Consider the following 24807-nt stretch of genomic DNA (forward strand, 5'->3'; position numbering starts at 1 on the left):
AACCTTCGAGAACTTTAGTATGACAGCGATGGAGGGGTGCAAGCAGGGGTGAGGTTGTGGCTACGTCAACAGAGTCAAACATTCAAAAGTGATAGTATCAAGAAACTAGTCTCCCGTTGGGAGAAATGTGTTTGCCGCCATGGCAGCTAGTAAACATGAAGAATAAATATGTAGACTATTAATGAAGTTTGTTTTATGTAAAAAGCTTTAAGCACTTTCACATAAAAAATTCGGAGGCTTTACTTTTCAGTTCGCCCTCGTACGACTCGCACAAATCACATTCAGATCTGTAAGTCCACTTTATGTTCAATGATTATGCCAAGTTGTTTAGTCTCATAAATTCTTACAGTATACCGGTTGATATTAGCAAGTATATGAAAAGTTGCTTCATCTTCCATATGTGACAGAACTGCAACACGAAAGTCATAGCCGGCCAAAGTGGCCGAGCGGTTCTAGGCGCTACAGTCTGGAACCGCGCGACCACTACGGTCGCAGGTTCGAATCCTGCCTCGAGCATGGATATGTGTGATGTCCTTAGGTTAGTTAGGTTTAAGTAGTTCTAAGTTCTAGGGGACTGATGACCTCAGATGTTAAGTCCCATAGTGCTCAAAGCCATTTGAACGAAAGTCATAACATTTGCTATTGCCTTCTGGATGCAGTCCTTGCAGCAACTGCGGTTTGTAACGATTCTTAAATATAGCTGTTACCGAAAAAGAAACGAAAGAGGGAAGGTTAGAGTTCAATACCTCGTCGATGTCAAGGTCATTGGGGATAGAACACAAGACTAAGATGAGCAAAGACGGGGCAGGAAATCAGCCGTAGCATCTTGACATTCGTCTGGAATGCTATCGGAGATATAAGGAAAACCTACAGGCAAGCGATTTGTTACTCGCTCCTCGTGACCACGAGTCAATTGTCTGCGTCGTATTCCTCGTTGGTGAACGCACAGTACTATGATAACTTATGACAAGTTTGGAATGAATTCGATTTGATGATGTTTCAAATACACTGTCTGACAAAAAAGGTGAAGCAGCAGAAGACATACGTGACTTTGTACACGTACACACCATTGGCAACTCTCTGTAACAGACAGAACGGCTACCAGAGCACATTAGTGTTGTTCATACGTAGTGTTGTTACCAGGACAGGTAGGGCATATGAGGGGCGTAAACAGCGCAGATGGAGAGTGATCACCGTAAAGGACACGGAGATGCCGTATATTCTTGTGAGAGAGCGTTATCAGTCGCTGACAGAGTCTGGAAAGGGCCTCATTTTTGGTCTCCATTTGGCCGGCTGGTAGACTCATGCTGTATCCAGATTTATGAGGCATTCGGATTTGACAGCAGCCCACCGTTTGACTGCACGCATATGTCAGGGCAAGCATACTTGTCGTCAAGGCTGCGGTCGACCACGTCTGACCGTTACAAGGGAGAATCGCCGTATTGTCTACCAAGCACGTTGAACCCCTTCACATATGCGTCTGGCATCCGAGAATAAGTAATGGACTCAGAGCAACATTCTGTGTCATCCTGCAGCCTATGTCGGAGACTAGCAGATGTTGAAATAGGGAATTAGCACTACAACACACACGGCCGCGTTTGGAGTGGTACCATGACCGGCAAGCATGGACTTCTGATAAATGGCTTCACATTGTGTTCAGCGATGAACCGCGGCTCTGTGCTACCCCAGACGCCCATCATGGGCGAGTATGGAGGCGACCTGGCAAGGGGTCTCATTCGTCTATGTTTTGGAGAGCCCGCCCGGTTGGCCTGCGGTCTAACGCACGGCTTTCCGGGCGGGAAGGAGAGCCTGGTCCCTGGCACGAATCCACCCGGCGGATTTGTGTCGAGGTCCGGTGAGCCGGCCAGTTTCTGGATGGTTTTTAGGCGGTTTTCCATCTGCCTCGGCGAATGCGGGCTGGTTTCCCTTATTCCGCCTCCGCCTCAGTTACACTATGTCGCCGATTGCTGCGCAAACAAGTTCTCCACGTACGCGTACACCACCATTACTCTACCACACAAACATAGGGGTTACACTCGTCTGGTGTGAGACGTTCCCTGGGGGAGGGGGGGGGGGGGTCCACCGGGGGCCGAACCGCACAATAACCCTGGGTTCGGTGTGGGGCAGCGGAGGGGTGAAGTGGACTGCGGTAGTCGTCTTGGGGTTGTGGACCACTGCGGCTGCGGCGGGGACAAAGCCTCTCCGTCGTTTCTAGGTCCCCGGTTAACATACAATACAATGTTTTAGAGAGGCATAGCAGCGTTACTCCTGTCATCATGGTGTGAGAAGCCATCGGGTATGACTTCAAGTCACGGCTGGTAGTGATTGACTGAATTCTGATGGCACAAAACTACACCATGGCTTTATCCCTCCCTCTGTGTTACGTCTCGCGAGACAGTATCGTCGTGCTATTTTTCAACAGGACAACAGTCGTCCACACATGACACGTGCCTATATGAGTTGCCTGTTTGCCCCATTCAAGATAGGACATGAGTGGGACCAGCTCGGACCTCAGCTACATATCAGTCCCAGTATCCAGGATATCAAAGACCAGTTACGGCCATTTTGCATCAGGCGAGGATATGACTTCATTACACCCTTCCCAACCGAATTAGTGCATGCATTCAGGCCAGAAAGGGTGCAACGTCATCTACATCTACATCTACGTGACTACTCTGCCACTCACAATAAAGTGCCTCGCAGAGGGTTCAATGAACACCTTCGCGCTGTCTCTCTACCCTTCCATTCTCGAATGGTGCGCGGCGAAAACGAGCACTTAAATTTTTCTGTGCGAGCCCTGATTTCTCTTATTTTACCGTGATGATCATTTCTCCCTATGTAGGTGGGTACCAACAAATGTTTTCGCAATCGGAGGAGAAAACTGGTGATTGAAACTTCATGAGAAGACTCCGTCGCAACGAAAAACGCCTCCAATTGACGTATCATGCCTGTGGCACTGTCACCCCTATTTCGCGATAATACAAAATGAGCTGCCCTTCTTTGAACTTTTTCAATGTCCCACCTGATGCCGAGCGGTTCTAGGCGCTTCAGTCGGGAACAGCGCGACCGCTACGGTCGCAGGTTCGAATCCTGCCTCAGGCATGGATGTGTGTGATGTCCTTAGGTTAGTTAGGTTTAAGTAGTTCTAAGTTCTAGGGGACTGATGACCTCAGAAGTTAAGTCCCATAGTGCTCAGAGCCATTTGAACCATCTTTTTTAGTAGACCTGTTGCACCTTCTAAGTGCTCTGCCAATGAATCGTAGTCTTTCGTTTGCTCTACCCACAACATTATCTATGCGATCGTTCCAATTTAGCTTATTTGTAATTGTAATCCCTAAGTATTTAGTTGAATTTAGAGCCTGCAGATTTGTGTGACTTATCACGTAATCGAAACTTCGCGGATTTCTTTTAGTACTCATGTGAATAACTTCACACTTTTCTTTATTCAGGATCAACTGCCACTTTTCATACCCTACAGATATCTTAATTAAATCATTTTGCAATTCGTTTTGGTCATCTAATGACTTTACAAGACGGTAAATGACAGCATCATCTGCTAAACGATTTAAGAGGGCTGCCCAGATTGTCTCCTATGTCATTAATATACACTACTGGCCATTAAAATTGCTACACCACGAAGATGACGTGCTACAGACGTGAAATTTAACCGACAGGAAGAAGATGCTGTGATATGCAAATGATTAGCTTTTCAGAGCATTCACACATGGTTGGTGCCGGTGACGACGCCTACAACATGCTGACATGAGGAAAGTTTCCAACCGATTTCTCATACACAAACAGCAGTTGACCGGCGTTGCCTGGTGAAACGTTGTTGTGATGCCTCTTGTAAGTAGAAGAAATGTGTACCATCACGTTTCCGACTTTGATAAAGGTCGGATTGTAGCCTATCGCGATTGCGGTTTATCGTATCGCGCCATTGCTGCTCACGTTGGTCGACATCCAATGACTGTTAGCAGAATATGGAATCGGTGGGTTCAGGAGGGTAATACGGAACGCCGTGCTGGATCCCAAAGGCCTCGTATCACTAGCAGTCGAGATGACAGGCATCTTATCCGCATGGCTGTAACGGACCGTGCAGCCACGTCTCGATCCCTGAGTCAACAGATGGGGACGTTTGCAAGACAAGAACCATCTGCACGAACAGTTCGACGACGTTTGCAGCAGCATGGACTATCAGCTCGGAGACCATGACTGCGGTTACCCTTGACGCTACATCACAGATAGGAGCGCCTGCGATGGTGTACTCAACGACGAACCTGGGTGCACGAATGGCAAAACGTCATGTTTTCGGATGAATCCAGATTCTGTTTACAGCATCATCATGGTCACATCCGTGTTAGGCGACATCGCGGTGAACGCACATTGCAAGCGTCATCGTCATACTGGTGTATCACCCGGAGTGATGGTATGGGGTGCCATTGGTTACACGTCTCGGTCACCTCTTGTTCGCATTGACGGCACTTTGAACAGTGGACGTTACATTTCGGATGTGTTACGACCCGTGGCTCTACCCCTCATTCGATCCCTGCGAAACCCTACATTTCAGCAGTATAATGCACGACCGAATGTTGCCGGTCCTGTACGGGCCTTTCTGGATACAGAAAATGTTAGACTGCTGCCCTGGCCAGCACATTCTCCATATCTCTCACCAACTGAAAACGTCTGGTCAATGGTGGCCGAGCAACTCGCTCGTCACAATACGCCAGTCACTACTCTTGATGAACTGTGGTATCGTGTTGAAGCTGCATTGGCAGCTGTACCTGTACACACCATCCAAGCTCTGTTTGACTTAATGCCCAGGCGCATCAAGGCCGTTATTACAGCCAGAGGTGATTGTTCTGGGTACTGATTTCTCAGGATCTATGCACCCAAATTGCGTGAAAATGTAATCACATGTCAGTTCTAGTATAATATATTTGTCCAATGAATACCCGTTTATCATCTGCATTTCTTCTTGGTGTAGCAATTTTAATGGCCAGTAGTGTATATCAGGAACAATAGAGGGCCTACAACACTTCCTTGGCGAAGGTTGGATATTACTTCTGTTTTACTCGTTGACTTGCCGTCTATTACTACGAACTGTGACCTTTCTGACAGGAAATCACCAATCCAGTCGCACAACTGAGGCGATATGCCATAGGCACGCAGTTTGGTTAGAAGATGCTTGTGAGAAACGGTGTCTAAAGCCTTCAGGAAATCTAAAAATATGGAATCAATTTGACATCCTCTGTCGGTAGCACTCATTCCTTCATGAGTATAAAGAGGTTGTGTTTCACAAGAACGATATTTTCTGAATCCGTGCTGACTGTGTGTCAATAAATCGTTTTCTTCGAGGTAATTCATAATGTTAGATCACAGTATATACTCCAAATCACTACTGCAAATCGACGTTAGTCATATGGGACTGTAATTCAGCGGATTACTCCCATTTACCTTTTTGGGTATTGGTGTGACTTGAGCAACTTTCCAGTCTACATCTACTTCTACATACATACTCCGCAATCCACCATAAGGTGCGTGGCGGAGGGTACATCGTACCACAACTAGCATATTCTCTCCCTGTTCCACTCCCAAACAGAACGAGGGAAAAATGACTGCCTATATGCCTCTGTACGAGCCCTAATCTCTCTTATCTTATCTTTGCGCCCTTTCCGCGAAATATAAGTTGGCGGCAGTAAAATTGTACTGCAGTCAGCCTCAAATGCTGGTTCTCTAAATTTTCTCAGTAGCTGTTCACGAAAAGAACGCCTCCTTTCCTCCAGAGACTCCCACCCGAGTTCCTGAAGCATTTCCGTAACACTCGCGTGATGATCAGACCTACCAGTAACAAATCTAGCAGCCCGCCTCTGAATTGCTTCTATGTCCTCCCTCAATCCTTTCCAGTCTTTTGGTACGGATCTTTCGGTAAGAGAGCGGTTGTGTATAGCTGCTAAATATGGAGCTATTGTGTCAGCATACTCTGAAAGGAACCTGACTAGTATTGCGATCTGGATCGTAGGCCTTGCTTTTATTAAATGATTTAAGCTGCTTTGCTACACCGAGGATATCTACTGTTGACTGGAATTCAGGAATATAATACTGATAAGTAGACTCCTACTGCCAAATTCTTTGTAAATTTGACTCTATACCGTAATCACTCATTTAACATCACGTACCGTGACAACTCGTGACGTTTCATTTCTTTTCCTCCTCCCCTTCTGGGTGCGTCACTTAGTGCGTCATTCCGTGTTTCTACGTAAAAGAAAATATGTGAAATATGGTCTGTCTTTGTGAAGCGACCTGTATATCACAAACAACAATAAAAATGCAATGTTCTAAGAAACAATAAATTTATTACATATTACATGTATAAAAAACAGTTTAAAAAAATGAACAAAAGTGATTGAAAACACCACCTATGAGTAACAGTTTATAGCTAACTGTGTTCACAACTAGACACGAGCGAGTGCTGCGGTGTGAGCTGTGAGGCGCAGGTCTCAGTAGGGGCCCGAGCCGCCGCCGCCGCCGCCGCCACCGGCGCTTGGAGCACCGTATTCTGGGCTGGGGCCAGACGGCGATGGAGGTCCGTACGCGCCGCCCGGTCCGCCACCCTCCTGAGTCTGCAACAGGCACCAAGCACTTGCGGTCATTCATTCTGTTCTCTGCCTAGGCACTTGCTCCTACTGGAACGTTGTAACTCATTTCGCAGGTGTTTCTGAGGCATCCTAAGTCATTGGGGTAGAGCGGCTCATCATATGAGAGTGTGTCGTGCAGATGACTGCAAGATAGTGTCGTCTTTTGCATCTTATCGTATCGTATCCAGATCTGCAGGAAGATCTGCAGCGGATAGGCACTTGGTGCAGGGAGTGGCCACTGACCCTTAACATAGACAAATGTAATGTATTGCGAATACACAGAAAGAAGGATCCTTTATTGTATGATTACAGGGTGTTCCAAAAAGGTACGGCCAAACTTTCAGGAAACATTCCTCACACACAAATAAAGAAAAGATGTTATGTGGGCATGTGTCCGGAAACGCTTAATTTCCATGTTAGAGCTCATTTTAGTTTCGTCAGTATGTTCTTCCACCTACGCTCAATGGAGCACGTTATCATGATTTCATACGGGATACTCTACCTGTGCTGCTAGAACATGTGCCTTTACAAGTACGACACAACATGTGGTTCATGCACGATGGAGCTCCTGCACATTTCAGTCGAAGTGTTCGTACGCTCCTCAACAACAGATTCGGTGACCGATGGATTGAGAGGCAGACCAATTCCGTGGCCTCCACGCTCTCCTGACGTCAACCCTCTTGACTTTCATTTATGGGGGCATTTGAAAGCTCTTGTCTACGATACCTCGGTACCAAATGTAGAGACTCTTCGTGCTCGTATTGTGGACGGCTGTGATACAATACGCCATTCTCCAGGGCTGCATCAGCGCATCAAGGATTCCATGCGACAGAGGGTGGATGCATGTATCCTCGCTAACACTGGTACCAGTTACTTCTGTAAAATATCTGGGAGTATGCGTACGGAACGATTTGAAGTGAAATGATCATATAAAATTAATTGTTGGTAGAGAGGGTGACAGTTTGAGATTCATTGGGAGAGTCCTCAGAAAATATAGTCCATCAACAAAGGAGGTGGCTTACAAAACACTCGTTTGACCTATACTTGAGTATTGCTCATCAGTGTAGGATCCGTACCAGATCGGGTTGACGGAGCAGATAGAGAAGATCCAAAGAAGAGCGGCGCGTTTCGTCACAGGGTTATTTGATAAGCATGATAGCGTTACGTAGATGTTTAGCAAACTCAAGTGGCAGACTCTTCAAGAGAGGCGCTCTGCATCGCGGTGTAGCTTGCTGTCCAGGTTTAGAGAGGGTGCGGTTCTGGATGAGGTATCGAATATATTGCTTCCCCCTACTTATACATCCCGAGGAGATCACGAATGTAAAATTAGAGAGATTCGAGCGCGAACGGAGGCTTTCCGGCAGTAGTTCTTTCCGCGAACCATACGCGAGTGGAACAGGAAAGGGAGATAATGACAGTGGCACGTAAAGTGCCCTCCGCCACACACCGTTGGCTGGCTTGCGGAGTATACATGTAGATGTAGATGATCGTGGGAATGAAAAGAAAAGAAAGGAAAGATGCATTTGTGTGGTAGTAGGTTACTTTCTCTTGCCTAAGAGTGACATTGAGCATCGTCTATCCATGTGCTGCATACGCTCTCACCCAGTAGACATTGCTGAGAGGTTTGGGATCTAATCCAGGACAGTGGTGCACCGTCTAAGGATCAGAAACTGTATGCCACCGCTGCATACCGCTGATAAGAATTACTTACGCCACCAGGTTCGAAGTCGACTGCTTCCAGATCGAACGCTATATGCACAACTGTAGGGGACTCTACAAGCCGTTACTAAGCGAAGGAAACTGTGTTCCTCAAATAATGTCAGAATGGGCAGCAGATAAGTAAATGAAGCTTCTTTTACAGTGGACTGCTTTGCGGAGGTGAGAAATGGACCACTGGCGCATCGGGGACACTGATACGAAAGGGAAAACACTACACTAGGGGCACGAACTGAGAACAAGGGGAGAAAACTAGCCTCGGTACGTGGGAAGGTCGCTGAGGAAGATGATATAGTGGAAAGATTGGTGCAGCGATGAAACAGTGGAGGAGGAGCCAGGGAAAACTACATTGAACTTCCTCTGCAGTTGTACTAGCCGCAGACTGAATCGGTGGAAAAGGACTACTGAAAATCAGCTCAGTGGTCGACTTTGACAATAAAGTATATTTATAGCTATTTTTCCTGTCTCACTTTCATTTTTCGTCATTTCTTCTTATTTACTGGTTTAATATTCGATCAATTATTATTATATAAGATTAGCTTGTTAAAACAGAGAGAACGTTTTAATACAAAAGACACGATTATGCGAACTATGACCTGTACACGAAACTAAATTCTGTCTGTTTTCGATGTCCAGTAACTCATTACATCAGTACTGTTTTGACACAAATAAGTTAATTTCGGAAAGGTTATAGATGTAACGAATGAACAACCGGTTTTGATTCTTTTCGGACGTTAAGAAGAAACTTCGAATATTCTTATTTTCCATTTTAACATTATCTTTCACAGATTTTCTCTTTTTCTTTAACTTTATTCCCATTTTTTTGGGATGCGAACATAATAGACGCTTGCCTGTTGCAGATTCTGCATTATTTTTTTACTGTACCAGATGTCCCTTCCGTCCACTATAACACTGTTTACCGTAAAACTAAATGTCTTTTGCTTGCGAATGTTAAGGAATTTTGTGTTTTTTGTGTTTTAACTGTCTATTCTGAGGTGGAGATGAGAAACACAAGAGTAAGGAAAACAGCATTTCGCTGTACATATGCTGGTCGATATATCACACCATCAGTATTGGTTTTCGTTATCCTCGTATCCTCAAATGTTCTCGCCCAACCACCTTGAGTTTCAGTATTAGTCGACCACAATATTATTACACCTGGGAGTGAGTGCGCTTCAGTCGGCATATCTTGAGTTCTAATCACGAGGACACGCTGAAACACTTGATAGTACGTGCACAGCTGTCACCAAATCGTTCATAGTGCGATGCGCTTTCCTGAGTCACTACTATACTTGTTTACTGCAACATCACTGCGTGTATCCGATGACGGCCAGGGGTGGCTAAGTGCATCGTGGCCGGCTAGTGACTACGTTCTTTACTTCTTGCGGGTGGCATAATTTTGGTCTTGTTGTTGTTGTGGTCTTCAGTCCAGAGACTGGTTTGATGCAGCTCTCCATGCTACTCTATCCTGTGCAAGCTTCTTCATCTCCCAGTACCTACGGCAACCTACATCCTTCTGAATCTGTTTAGTGTATTCATCTCTCGGTCTCCCTCTACGATTTTTAGCCTCCACGCTGCCCTCCAATACTAAATTGGTGATCCCTTGATGCCTCAGAATATGCCCTACCAACCGATCCCTTCTTCTAGTCAAGTTGTGCCACAAATTTCTCTTCTCTCCAATTCTATTCAATACCTCCTCATTAGTTATGTGATCTACCCATCTAATCTTCAGCATTCTTCTGTAGCACCACATTTCGAAAGCTTCTGTTCTCTTCTTGTCTAAACTATTTATCATCCATGTTTCACTTCCGTACATGGCTACACTCCATACAAATACTTTCAGAAACAACTTCCTGACACATAAATCTATACTCGATGTTAACAAATTTCTCTTCTTCAGAAACACTTTCCTTGCCATTGCCAGTCTTCATTTTATATCCTCTCTACTTCGACCATCATCAGTTATTTTGCTCCCCAAATAGCAAAACTCCTTTACTACTTTAAGTGTCTCATTTCCTAATCTAATTCCCTCACCATCACCCGACTTAATTCGACTACATTCCATTATCCTTGTTTTGCTTTTGTTGATGTTCATCTTACATCCTCCCTTCAAGACACTATCCATTCCGTTCAACTGCTCTTCCAAGTCCTTTGCTGTCTCTGACAGAATTACAATGTCATCGGCGAACCTCAAAGTCTTTATTTCTTCTCCATGGATTTTAATACCTACTCCGAATTTTTCTTTTGTTTCCTTTACTGCTTGCTCAATATACAGATTGAATAACATCGGGGAGAGGCTACAACCCTGTCTCACTCCCTTCCCAACTACTGCTTCCCTTTCGTGTCCCTCGGCTCTTATAACTGCCATCTGGTTTCTGTACAAATTGTAAACAGCCTTTCGCTCTCTGTATTTTACCCCTGCCACCTTCAGAATTTGAAAGAGAGTATTCCAGTCAACATTGTCAAAAGCTTTCTCTAAGTCTACAAATGCTAGAAACGTAGGTTTGCCTTTCCTTAATCTATTTTCTAAGATAAGTCGTAGGGTCAGTATTGCCTCACGTGTTCCAGCATTTCTACGGAATCCAAACTGATCTTCCCCGAGGTCGGCCTCTACCAGTTTTTCCATTCGTCTGTAAAGAATTCGCGTTAGTAGTTTGCATCCGTGACTTATTAAACTGATAGTTCGGTAATTTTCACATCTGTCAACACCTGCTTTCTTTGGGATATGAATTATTATATTCTTCTTGAAGTCTGAGGGTATTTCGCCTGTCTCATACATCTTGCTCACCGGATGGTAGAGTGACGGAATATTCGAACTATGCTCTTTGCTACTTTCACTAGCGCGTGCCGTCATCTGATTCGGTTAAATACAATCTGTCATCAGTAAAAAAAAGTCATAAAGCTAACTTGCGCGAACAATACCTCAGGCCAGATCGACAGATTTTGATCTGAGGAGTCTGCCTCTCCCGTCGGGCTCGAAATCTAGCGCTGTGCGCTTTAGTTTATAGTAGTAGACCAACTCTTTAAAATATGTTTAATGTAAATACGCACTTACTTGTGTTTTGTAGCGAATGAAGTAGACTTCCGGCTTGGAAGGCTGTGTGGGCGCGGGCGTGGGGATGGTGATCTCGGGCGGCTCCTCGGGCTTCTTGACGAGCACGTAGATGAGCGTCTTCTGTTCGGGGGGCGGCGCGATGGGCGGCAGGTCCGGCACCGTGGGCGGCGGCGGCGCGGGCGCCTTGATGAACACGATCTTGTAGTGCTTCTGTGGGGGCGGCGGCGGAGGCTGCGGCTTCCTGGGCGCCGCGTACGTGGGCTCTGGTGGCGGCACGTGCACGTACACGTGCTTGTGGATGACCGGCGCCTGCGCTGGCGCGCCGTACTGCGTGTCGACGGCTGGAGGTGGCGCGTACCCGCTGGGGAGTGGCGGGCTATAGCCACCGCCGCCGCCACCGCCGCCGCCGCCGCCGAAGCCTCCGCCGCCTCCGCTGTAGCCGTGGCCACCACCGCCGCCCCCGCTGTAGCCGTTGCCGCCCCCGCCGCCCCCGCTGTAGCCATTACCACCACCGCCTCTGCTGTAGCCGCCTCCGCCGTTACCGCTGTATGGTCCCGCAGGTGCAGTGCGTACCGACACTGCCAACCAGCACATCGTCTGCAACAAGAGTTTTGTGAGTTGTGCTCGTTGGCCCCTTTTAATCGTCTAGACATTCTTATGTTCCAGAAACAGTGAAGCTTACTTGACGACGTACACCAACCGACCACCTTTTATACAGCTTTATTTATGCCAAGTGCATTTCGCGCTTTCAGCCATATTCAGTTAACATTAATATCCATAGGCGTCAGCAACCCCCGGGTTATAGGGCGCACTTACCCCTTTCCGGAAGTTCAGGGTATAGAGTTTGTATTTATTACAAAGTTTTCACATAACTGTAGCAATCACTGTTTGCCGTATTACTAAGTAGCAAATTTAACATTGATACAAAAGGACATTTTGTGGTCTTTAAAAGTTTATTTCGCCAGCCTGGGTGGCCGAGCGCTTCTCGGCGCTAAAGTCTGGAACCGCGCGACGGCTACGGTCGCAGATTCGAATCCTGCCTCGGGCATGGATGTGTGTGATGTCCTTAGGTTGGTTAGGTTTAAATAGTTCTAAGTTCTAGGGGACTGATGACCTCACAAGTTAAGTCCCATACTGCTCAGAGCCATTTGAACCATTTGTATTTGAAAAGTTTATTTCCGTTTTTCTATTTTGAGTAGTATTAATTTGGCATTATTTTTCTTTTTGTTGCATTCCAACAGCGTCCTCTCCGTAGTTCTCTTTTTTTTCTATTTCAGATTTTTACGTTTCAGTTCTCCATTCTCCATTGTATATAATATATCGATGTCATAAGGATCACATCATGCTAGATAATGAAGGTACCATAATTAAGAGAAATATATGTTATACACATATATGATCATAATACTGTAAGGTGTAACTACAACTTTGACATTTTTTAACGCAGATATGAGATAAATTTCAGTGTGATGATGTAAACATAACTATCCACATCAAACATATCCTAATATGCCAGCTCTGGTGATAAATATTTAAAATAGTATTTTCTTAAGTATATATTCTGCCTAAAACAATGAATGCATATCTATTAATCGTTTAAGATACATCACGTTTCATGTAATTCTTGTTAAATTTAGTTCTTGCGGCAGTATACGTAGTCAAACTAACTGTTCCAGTTATACAAAATGAGCCGGCCGCTGGTGACCGAGTGGTTCTAGGCGCTTCAGTCTGGAACCGCGCGACCGCTACGGTCGCAGGTTCGAATCCTGCCTCGGGCATGGATGTGTGTGATGTCCTTAGGTTAGTTAGGTTTAAGTAGTTCTAAGTTCTAGGGGACTGATGACCTGAGATGTTAAGTCCCATAGTGCTCAGAGCCATTTGAACCATTTATACAAAATGAATCAATTTCAGAGTATTGCCCCAATTTGAAAAATTTCTGCGGACGCCCATGCGTATCGTGTTTTTATCTTTGTCAGCACAACGTTTTTATCGACTGCATTTTCAGTGCTTCAGCTGCCTTTTGCACCGTATGTTGTACCTTCTTTTTTACTTTTCTATGCATAGCACAACCACCAAAATGATTCGCTCTCACCTACCCCATCAGCTCCTGTGCTGGAGGAACGACTGCACGCCAGCATATTAACACCAGTTCCTTTAATTTTACCGTCATAATCATTATGCTAGATGTATGTAGGTAGAAGTGACATGTTTCTTGATTTGCTAACGAACGTGCACTGTTGGACTATTAAGAATAAGGTTTTTGATGAGTCTTAACACCTTTTTAATAGCAACATTCATTGGGATTTATTACTAAACGATGTGGCGCATACTTACGATACAAGAGGTCTGGGCTAAAAATTTAAGCCCGGACGTCCATGTATAGGTTTTCCGTCACTTTAAGAGAATGCAACTGTTGGATTCTGCCATCAGGACACGACCTATTTCCTTCCGCATCCTTTTCCAACTGATTATTTACAGTTATCCGTCATTTACAATATCCCTAAATCAACATCTACAAGACTACTCTGCAGCTCACACTTAAGTTTGTGGCAGAGGATTCATCGAACCATTTTCAGACTATTTCCGTACCGTTGCAATCTCGAACAGCACGTGAAAAACGAAGACCTAAATCTCTCCGTACGATCTCTGGTTTCTCTTATTTTATTACAATGATCCTTTCATCCTATGTAGGCGGGAGTCAACAAAATATTGTCGCATTCGGAGGAGAACGCTGGAGATTGAAATTTCGTGAAAAGGTCTTGCCGCATCAAGAAATGTCGTTGTTTCTGTAACTGCCACCCCAATTCGTGTATCAAATCCGTGATAGTCTCTCCTCTACTTCGCGATAATACAAAATGAATTGCGTCTCTTTGAACGTTTTCGATTTCCTGTGTCTATTCTATCTTATGGGGATCCCGCGCCGCGCACCAATGAATGCTCTAGCAGAGGACGGACAAGTGTAGTGCACGTAGCCTCTTCAGAAGATTTGTTGCAACTTCTAAGTGTTTCTACAATAAAACGCAGTCTTTAGTTCGCCTTCCCCATAAAATTTTCTATGTGATAGTTCCTATTTAAGTTGTTCGTAATTGTAATTCCTAGATTTTTTTCATTTTTGAATTCTTCCATTACTTCTTGGTAAACAATTCCATGTTATTCAACCCTAGATATTTAGTTGAGTCGTTGTATGATTTATCGTGTAACCGATATATAACCGATTCCTTTTAATACTCTTGTAGAGGACCTCACACTTTTTGTTGTTTCGTCAACTGCGACTTTTCACATCATACAAATATCGTGTCAAAATCATTCTGAAATTGGTTCTGATCTTCTGTTGACTTTACTAAACAGTAAACGACAGCGTCATCTGTTAACAGTCTAAGAGGGCTGCTCAGGTTGTCTCCTAAGTCATTTGTATAGATTAGGAACAGCAGAGGGCTATAATACTTACTTGGGGAATGCCAGATTTCGCTTCTGTTTCACTCGATTACTTCCCATCAGTTACTACGAACTGTGACCTTTCTTAAAGGCCTTAGGGGGCTGCCTTCAGCGTTTGTTTGAAAAAAGTAAAGTAAATAAAAAATAAATTTTAACAGGATGAAACTGCGAGGTATTCATGACCTGACGTTGTTACTGTGTGTTCTTTGTGGTATTCTGGTGGCTCCTGGTTATATACTAGGTGGGAGGATAAAGTTGTGGAGTAGGAGAGAATGTTATAGGAAAGATGTTGGATGTGGGAAAGAATTATTGGAGGGGATTGAGAACTTACTGTCTCGACGTCGATGGTAAGTTCAATTTTGATTCAATTTTATCATAGAACTTTGAGCACGTTTTTGGGACGTACTTGTGATTAAAAGTCGTAATGAATTACGTAGCTTTCCTCTGGATATTCTGATAATTCAGCATAGTAAGGATTAATGAGCTGTAAACACTACTGAGTAATCGTGGGACATGTGTTTTGTTAAGAGAACTCGGTCGTGGATAAACTACAATTTATCAGTATTCTTTCATATAGTGTCATTCTGAGAACAGGTTTTCTCACAGATTCGGTGATCGTTGCACGTTAAATTGCTGCTTATAGATACCCCAGATATTGGAAAGTTGTTTGATAGCTGGTAATATAGGAAAACATATCGGACAGTAATTCCCTATTTCTTCACCTTGTATTGCATTTCTGAAAGCTAGTCTCATTCATGAAACTGAAAACGGTAGGCCATGCCGAGGAGCATGCTGAGCAGAAACTCTAGGCAAGCACCTGAAGTGATATGAGAAATTATGAAAAACTTAAATTAGGATGGCCTGGAGACGATTTGAACTCAGCCTCCTAACTTATACGTTATACGAGCCCAGTTTTAAACGTGATGTCACCTAACTTAGTGGTGGTAGAGCACTGCCAGTAGATGCTGCAAAAGAATCCAGTGTTCCTGGTTGCTTAAAGCTACCGTGTATGTATGCCGATTTCTTCGATGGGAGGACGACGGTTCAATCCCGCGTTCGGCCATCCTGATTTAGGTTTTCCGTGATTTCCCTAAATCGCTCCAGGCAAATGCCGGGATGGTTCCTTTCAAAGGCCACGGCCGACTTCCTTCCCCATCCTTCCCTAATCCGCTGAGACCGACGACCTCGCTGTCTGGTCTCCTTCCCCAAAACAACCCAACCCAACCCTCTTCGATGTACGTTAGTAACAGAGATCGTCCTTAACATAAGGGGAAGAGTGCATATGCTGTGAGAAGAAAAAGTAAGAAAGAATGTCGCACACTTTAGTGCCTCTGAACTACTACACCGTGATAAGAGTCAAGTGGAAGGCGTTAATTAAGTTGTGGACTGTGGCATGTAGTGGGAGAAAGTGGTTGCTAATGGCAGCGTTGCCCTGTTTCCCGCGCAAACAATGCGCCATGACGAAACGCGCCGCTTTCTTTGCGCTTGAGCCTTCCGGCCTTCGTGCACTGCCACGGTCACGTTGTCTTAGCGACATCGGGAGTGGGAAACTAGGTCAGATCATCGCGATCTCATCATTCCCAAGCTGCGAAACATCTCTCCCTGACGGTGCAATTCTTGTAATCATTTTCCCTTAGTGGCAGCTCGTACTAATGTTCTACAGGGATCTATCCCTAGATCCTTCTTAGATTTCATTTGAATTAGATCTCCCATGGAAGTCATACAAATTCCATCATCTTTTAGGATTGTCTGAGAAGAAAGATACAGAAATTAAATCTGTTAACATATTAGGAATGTATTACGAATTTGAACTTAGCTGGGAACAACATGTGAATCATATCTGCTAAATGATATCGTAGGTTCCTACATTTAGTGGAAACTTTGGAACGTGGCACGTGTGACGAACGTTTGACTCCTCAAAAATCTACTTTTCGGATTGTCTGCTCATATGATATTCTCTTCAGGGGACTAGTGTTTTACGAGCGCAAAAAATTCGTGTACGAGTTGTAAGTCTTCGACTAAGGATCAGCGTCTTTTTAACAAGTTCAGAGTGCTAACGGAATCTGTTGTGGTGATATTGAAAATTTTGAAAATGATGTAAACAGAATTGTCAGAAAGCAAATTAACAGTGTAAAAGATTTCTCTGATATGCATAATACTGATATTAGTTCTTAAGACGATTGCTGCAATCATGGTCTTTTGTTGTTATATATCAATGACAAGGCCTATTTCACTTTGAAATCACGAATTGCGATTAAAGCATGTTGATTTTCGTACTCAAGAACTATTTCTGTATGGTCTAAAGGATCCTCAAACGCGCTTCATGATCGGCAAGGAGATTCTAGCTATATGTTTAATATTTCCAATGTTCTAGGCTGCGATGCCAAATTCAGAGCGATCTACATGTCCCTGCGAGCTTAAATGTTTCTAGCTGAGAGCCGTCCGTTTAGTCCTGCTAGTTAGCGCAAAGTGTTTGAAATATTGCCCAACAAACTGCACTGGAAGACAGTGTAGTTAATATATTACGCGTTATGGAAATGTTTACGCCTAAAATTCTGAGAACACAAGGCCATTATAGAAACATACTACATCGTTTCACATAAATTTCACATTAGTAGACAACAAATTAGAGAAGTTTAAGCTCATGCGTAGATGTAACGGTAGCTGTTATTTCCGTGCCTCTTTCCTAAACGGGGCAGGGAATGGGAGGGAGAGGGCGATGAAAACAGCACAAGGTAATGTGCGGAGTCTAGCTGCAGATGTGTATGTACAAAATAACAATGTTAGTCCTAAGAGTGGCACAACACTTCATTTCCCCGCCCTCCCCCCCTCGTGTGTTTGGTTTTATAATATTTGACCTTGGCGCATCCTTAAATACGACGACTGGAGAGCCCACACTTTGAAAGTTAATTGTGTCAGCCACAGTCACTTGGCACGAATTATTCTTAGAAGCACTTAGGGGCCAAACGACTAGTGACGGTTCAACAACTAAATTCGACTCGAACATGAAATGATCAGAAAACCTACTAGCTGCACCACTCCGAACAGTAGATAATAGCTTGCGAGAGTAGTGCAACAAATTCAAAATGTTCAGATGTGTGTGAAATCCTATGTGACTTAATTGCTAAGGTCATCAGTCCCTAAACTTACACACTACGTAACTTAAATTATTCGAAGGACAGACACTCATATCCATGCCCGAGGGAGGACTCGAACCTCCGCCGGGACCAGCCGCACAGTCCATGACTGCAGCGCCTGAGACCGCTCGGCTAATCCCGCGTGGCGGTGCAACAAATAAGATGTCATCAAGCTAGAAGGCGCATGGGCTCCAGCATTGCTCGAATCCTGCCTTGGGCATGGATGTGTGTGATGTCCTTAGGTTAGTTAGCTTTAAGTAGGTCTAAGTTCTAGGGGCTGATGACCTCAGATGTCAAGTCCCATAGTGCTCAGAGCCATTTGATTTTTGGGGCCACATCAGTTATTTTGTTGCCCGAACAGCAAAATTCGTCTAGTACTTTTAGTGATTCATTTCAGAAAACCCAGGAGTGGTACGATCGACGTCGAGGCGCTTGCTTGGACAAAGAAGAGAACTGTAACTGAATGTGTCTTTGTTGATGAAACTGCCTCACCATTCACCTGAAGCGCTTGAGAGAAACCACATAAAATCCTGTTGTCCTCTGATATGAGTGTAGTGCCTTAACCAGTACACCAATATAGATTGATAAGTAAAGATCACAACTATTCGTTCGATGGAGTACGTTTCTATAGTGAAGCACTTCCAGATTGGAGAAATCTGTGGGGAGGGCAAGAGGCACAAAGAGGTACCACTCGAAACATTTCCGCTTGAGTTTCCGACCGAATTTCTTATCTCGATGTTAAGCTATGGCGTTACGCAGCTCGTATAGCGCAAGACTTAAGTTTTCATGTCACGCCAGGTATTTACTGCTTCAGCATGATGAATCAGCATCGGCGTCATAACACGCATTTCTGGCCGCAGGAAGACGTGCAGGAAGTAATCTAGGACGGATAAGGCATTGCTACAAGACTCATCGTCGCCTCCAACCAGTTCATTGCGTGACCAATGCTATGTTCCGCTGCTCGGCTGCATATTACTCGTTTCTTGAGCTTTCCCTCGCAACTGTAAACACAGCCACGGACGTTTCGTTCCGAAGAGACAGGTGCAATTTTATATTTTTACTAGTTAATGAGTTCGGTATTTCCCTGCTTGCGAAATAATTGCCGTTCTTCTACCTTTTTTCCGTCTCGGCGTGTACTCTGCTACATTATAGTTTAATCCGTGCAGATACTGTTCGCTACCTCTGATACTGATTTTCTGTGCAGAAAGCCATTTTAGGTTTATGAATTGGGACGTACTGAGCGGTAGTTATTTTTTTCATTAGAATTTATAGCAACAGTTGCCAAAAAATGAGTTAGCATCGAAGGCGAGATTACTACTCAGAGCTCACGTTATGTTATGTGTGTTGTGCAGTATGTAACTCAGTTTGGCTGGAATGAATCTTCATGGCAAACTAAACTAATACTGTGAGCTGGATTGGAATTCGGAGTTTTCACAGCCAGTGCTCAGGTTACTACTATTCTATTGTTGCATTTGTGGGTAGAACTTAGTGCTCTTTGTAATTCTGAATCTGGTTTTCTTGCGTCGTGACGTATCAGCACCGTACTCGCTTGTCGGTTTCGTATTTACTCTGCAGCTTCGAGAAGGAGAATATCTCCATTACATGGTTCGATGGCGAGCAGCCAAATGCCACACTAAATAAGGTGCCTGGAGTTTTGTCCCCAGCCAGTCCTACAAGTGTTTTCATACAATTAACTTGACGTTCAGTTCAGTCTAAGTATTGTGTTTGTGAACAGTATTAAGCTGCACCTTAGTTGGGACTCCACATCTGAAGTCTAGATCCTTATGTAACTGGGAATTGAGTGAGGCAGTGCATTCCTTAAGAATGGGTAGCTATTTGGGAGGGTTAGGCTACAAATAGCTGTCTGGTCATCCTGATTTAGGTTTCTTGTTCTTGCTGTAAACCACTTCACGCTAATACCACGACGGCTCCTTCAACAAGACCATTCCTGGTTTCGTCACTGAACCCCCTCCCTTCCCTGACCAGCACAAAAAATCTCGTTGTTTCCTAACTTAGCTGCCGTTGAAAAAGAAAATGGAATACACCTCGTAGAAGAATCCGTAAGGTTTTTGCGTACAAAAAGCTTTCAAATCACGTTTCAAAAGGGAAAGAAAGCAGACTGAAGGAATGTTAAATGTTTCACAAGTCTGTCAATATAATTTGGGTAGGTTTTGTTAGCGATAAACAGCTTTCAAGAAGCAAGATATTACTAGTTTACATTTTCCATCCCTAAAGGGGCGGCTCAATTTCTGACCCATTGTGGGGTCGGAGTCCTTTCAACCAAATAACAGGTGAGCTGGTAGTGAAACAGGACGAGCCCCAATTGGGGCATAAAAGGGGGCGAGATGACTTAACGGAGAAAGGAAACCTCCAGAAAACCTTGGTCACAATCGGGGAGGGAAGGAGGGGTTGCCAGAACTATATTAAATTTCATTGTGAGCAAATATGTCCAACGCGAACAGTACGAAAGTCTAGTAAATAAGTGTAAGTGCATATTTTATGCGTTTTCAGTTGAAAGACTTGCTCGAAATGTGTAGTATACCTGCATCGCTAACAAACGCAGGCGATGCTAACGACGGCGACTGCTACACAATTCGTCACCTTTTACAACATTTTGAAATTTAGTCCTGCGAGTACTGGGTATGTGTTTATATTTGGAACAATAAACATCTAAAATACTCCAGAATGCATTTTCACTGTACAGCGGATTGTGCGCTGATTTGAAAGCTAGTCTACTACTTTCTTGTCAGTTTGTTCCTGGGAGCAGGTACTTCACTTACATTATTTCTTCTTTTTCCTTCTGGAATCATACCCTCCTTCCGTTGTCACGTTTTAAATAACTATGTGTTGTGTTACTGAGGTGGCGAACTAGCCACGAATTTACCTAAGTGAGTGTGGAAAACCACCGGTAGGCTGGCTGAGCTTCCAGACCACAGGTTGTTTATTCGACGCTCGGACTATCCTGTGTTGCAAAAGTTGCACTATTCGAACAGTTCATTTCAGCTGCCTATCTTTCTTTTGTAATTATGTTACGTGCTCTAACACTGCAGTAAGAGCAGAAATTTGCTTCTGTAGCCGTTTTCAGTTGGCCACTGCACGCAACTGTCGATATCATAACAGTAGTCCTACCTGTGGAGCATATGTAATACGTAGATACGCCGTATCTAGTCACATAAATACGCCTTGTGTATCATTTTGTTTGAAGCACTTTTCTTATTTTTGACATAATATTTTTCGTTGATGAATCGAAAGGAACCGTTATGATAGATTAATAAGGTGTTGACTATGTAATCCTTCTGCGGTTTGTGAAAATCAATAGAGGTGAAAGTCTACCCGCACGGACAGCTGTGCACGTCATAGCGCTGCTTCCCCGGGAGGGAGGTACCTACCTCCGGCCGGTAGGTCAACGACGAAGGTCGGTGTGTCGCCCAACTCGAATGTGGTTTTTATGTGGTTTCTCACGCCCACTAGGTGAGTACTAGTCAGCGACTGATGGGGACCCGCTCACGGTGGACAGTCTCCGATTCAAAAGGTAAAATACTTTCAAATACATTGGTAGTCTCTGCAGTGATCAGAACCACTGTGAAACTGAAATAAATGCAAGAATTGTTGGAGGCAACAGAGCATACTTTAGCCTTCAGGATGTGCTGAAGAAAAGATCTCTGTCAAGAAGTTTTAAGATCAGGCTGTACCAAAGTATAATCATGCCATTGGTTATGTACGGTTGTGAAAGCCTCACCTTTAGGAGAACAGAGGAAGAGAAACTACTTGTTTTCGAACGAAAAACCTCCTGAGATAGATTCACAAACGGGGGAATGGAGAATTCGGAAAAACCAAGAATTAAAAGAGCTTTAAGCACAGCCTGACGTTATAAAAAGAATAAGAAGAAGATGGTTGACCTGGGCTGGACATGTAGCAAGGATGAATGAAGGGAGGGTACCCCATGATGTGTTTCTGGGAGCTGTAGCTGGAAGCAGATACCGAGGACGACCGCGGACAAGATGGAAGGACAATATTGACAAGGACACCGAGGACATGGGACTAGGAGCGGGCGAGTGTTGGCAGGAGGCTCGCAATCGGGAACGATGGAGGAGGAGTGTGGAGCAGGCATATGGTCACTAAGGCCCAAGCCACGGATAAGTAAGTAAGTAGAAGACTTTCGCTTACTTTCACATGAGTAACACTACATCCAGACACTTGGGGTACACATTTTCCGTCCAGTGAGGGTAACGGGGTGGCGACAGGAGGGGCATGTGGCCACACTTCAAAATTAACCTCGCCAAATCCTTTAATAGCCATGTCGACCCTGCGCGGATGCGGGACAAAGGCACAGGAAGAAAAACACAGGTAAAGAGCGGACTGGTTTTTGCGCAAAACAACGAGCCGTCTGTTTCTGAATATTTGTCTTATTCAAATGACTCGAGTGTTAAGACCCATGAGCGTAGGGGGCTACGTAAATGACATATTTCGCTATTGAACAGGTTTACCTTGAGCTCATGCGGTCGTTTTTCTCCCACACCACTCCTAAAATTGAACAGAAAACGGGTGTAAATGCTAATGATACTCGAAGTACATCGTAAAGTGTAAACACAGATGTAGATATACCTGCAGATGATGTGTCAGAAGAGCAAATGTGCAGTTTCGATGTCTGTAGCGAACGCTTGCGGGGTGTAGATTGTTTGTTCCTGGTAGCATACTCTATCCGAATGCTTAGCGCCATCACACGACGGACGGTTAGTCATTAACCGTGACACAGGCATTCACTTCATGAGATACTAAGGAGAAGTTTGACAATCAATCCACTGGTGTCAGTTGACATTTGATGGCGTCGTAGGACCTCATCTGCGTCAACTTCACCATCCATAGTGTGCAAACCACTGTGATGTGATGGCAGAGGGTACATCCCATTGTAACACGTATTAGAGTTTCTTCATATGCCATTGGCGCAATGGATGTGTGAAGAACGTTGAAATGCCGCTGTGTGAGCTGTTATTAGTCTAACCATTCTTTGCAGTCCCTGCGGTTCAAATGGTTCAAATGGCTCTGAGCACCATGGGACTTAAAATCTGAGGTCATCAGTCCCCTAGAACTTAGAACTACTTAAACCAACTAATCTAAGGACATCACACACATCCATTCCCGAGGCAGGATTCGAACCCGCGACCGTAGCGGTCGCGCAGTTCCTGACTGTAGCGCCTAGAACCGCTCGGCCACCCCGGCCGGCCGTCCCTGCGGGAGCGATATGTAGGGGGCTCTAGGATATTCCTAAACTCCTTACTTAATACTGGTTCTTGGAAATTACATTTTTGCGGTATAGTTGGCGTCTATCTTCATGCGTTTGGCAAATACAGTTCTTCGCCATTTCCCTTACCCTCTCCCAAGAGTCGAACATACATTTTACCGCTCCTGCTGCCCTTCTATTTACTCAAAAAAATGTTCAAATGTGTGTGAGTTCTTATGGGACCAACCTGCAGAGGTCATCGGTCCCTAGACTTACACACTACTTAAACTAACCTATGGTAAGAACAACAAACACGCCCATGTCCGAAGAAGGATTCGAACCTCCGACGGGAGGGGCCGCGCAATTAGTGACATGGCGTCTCTAACCGCGCGGTCATCCGCGCGGCTCTATTTATTCGTTCAAATCCCCAGTCAGTTGTATTTTGCATGGGTACTACACACTCGTGCAGTACATGAATCACTGCGGAGAGGTTTGAGAACCAACCCATCGTTGTTATGGTTTTCAGTCGCTAGGCTGGTTTGAGGGAACTCTACACGCTGGTCTATCTGCCCAAGTCCCCTCATCTCTGTATAGCTACTGCAGCCTGCAGGCACTTGATCTTGCTTACTTTAGTGATGGCTTTCTAATCTGTTAGATACCAAACAAAAACCTGTACATATCACTCCTCGTTCTCTCGTTTGCCATATAACTGTTCTCTGGCTCATGCAGCAATGCGGTTTAGCAACTTAGAAGAAACTGATTGACAAATACAGATGCAGAGATCTGTTTAAATGATGGAAAGCAAGTGTTGTTGTTAATACAATGACAAAATCCCAAGAGTATGTTTTAGAAGTTAAAATGTTATCTAAGAAATGCTAGTTATTTTTGGTTGGTACTGAACCTGCCGCTTCGTAGCTTCCAAGGCCAGCTGAATGATTCTAGGAAGCTACCGCAAGCGGGCAGAGGAGAGCTGTGGAGATGTGCTTACCAGGGCTAGGAGGTGCGCGCGGGCCATGGTGAGGGCGGAGCCGTGCTACGTGCTACTGCGCTGTCTCCTTTCGCCAGGCGCTTATATACCGCCGGCTCTGTGAGAGCCCGGCCCTTTCTACTGATGCGCCCCGCGGAATAACAATGTGTCCGGAACGACATTAACAGTCGGCGCGCTCAGGCAACAGCACAGAGGCCCTAATTCACATCGGCACGATCGTAATCAGGCCTGTGTTACGGCATAGATGTACTACCCCACAACACGTCGCCGGGGGACACTCCGGAACGTACCTCTCCCTTCTTACGGATGTGTTCGTTCGGAAACGAATAGCGTGGCGTGGCTTCTACTACAACGTCTCTGTGAATGCCGTCTCTGTGGCTGAACCATTTTTCAGATACTGCTGTTTCGAGAGGTATTAAATTTGGAAGAGATCTTTGAGTTAATCTGCGGTCGCTTTTATACTAGAAACTGATAAACAGCTGCTCGCGGGCACCTGAATGTCTTCTGGTTCGTATTTGCGGCTCTGAAGTGAAATTGAAAACAGAAGTAAAATTACAGATATTTAAGCTCTTTCAATTTTAGCAGAATACCAGTAAGCCCCCGAACTTTAAAGTATTTAA

At 44.7% G+C, this 24807-nt stretch overlaps 1 protein-coding gene across 1 annotated transcript; it reads right to left on the reverse strand.

Moving 5' to 3' along the window:
• Positions 1-6472: 6472 nt before the first annotated feature.
• On the reverse strand, positions 6473-24214 carry LOC126470794 (uncharacterized). Its single transcript, XM_050098805.1, has 3 exons — positions 24188-24214; positions 11407-12003; positions 6473-6620 (listed from the first exon to the last, which is right to left on the reverse strand). The coding sequence occupies exons 1-3, from the start codon at positions 24212-24214 to the stop codon at positions 6498-6500; spliced, it is 747 nt and encodes a 248-aa protein (XP_049954762.1). The 3' UTR covers positions 6473-6497.
• Positions 24215-24807: the final 593 nt, after the last annotated feature.

The sequence above is a fragment of the Schistocerca serialis genome, chromosome 3 (assembly GCF_023864345.2).
Source record: "Schistocerca serialis cubense isolate TAMUIC-IGC-003099 chromosome 3, iqSchSeri2.2, whole genome shotgun sequence".
In the NCBI taxonomy this organism is placed as follows: domain Eukaryota; kingdom Metazoa; phylum Arthropoda; class Insecta; order Orthoptera; family Acrididae; genus Schistocerca; species Schistocerca serialis.

Coding starts and splice junctions, on each gene's coding strand:
- LOC126470794 (XM_050098805.1), bottom strand. CDS start 24,214: ATGGCCCGCGCGCACCTCCTAGCCCTG. Junction 12,004..24,187: donor GCGCGCACCTCCTAGCCCTG/GTAAGCACATCT, acceptor CTCTTGTTGCAG/ACGATGTGCTGGTTGGCAGT. Junction 6,621..11,406: donor TCATTCGCTACAAAACACAA/GTAAGTGCGTAT, acceptor TGCCTGTTGCAG/ACTCAGGAGGGTGGCGGACC.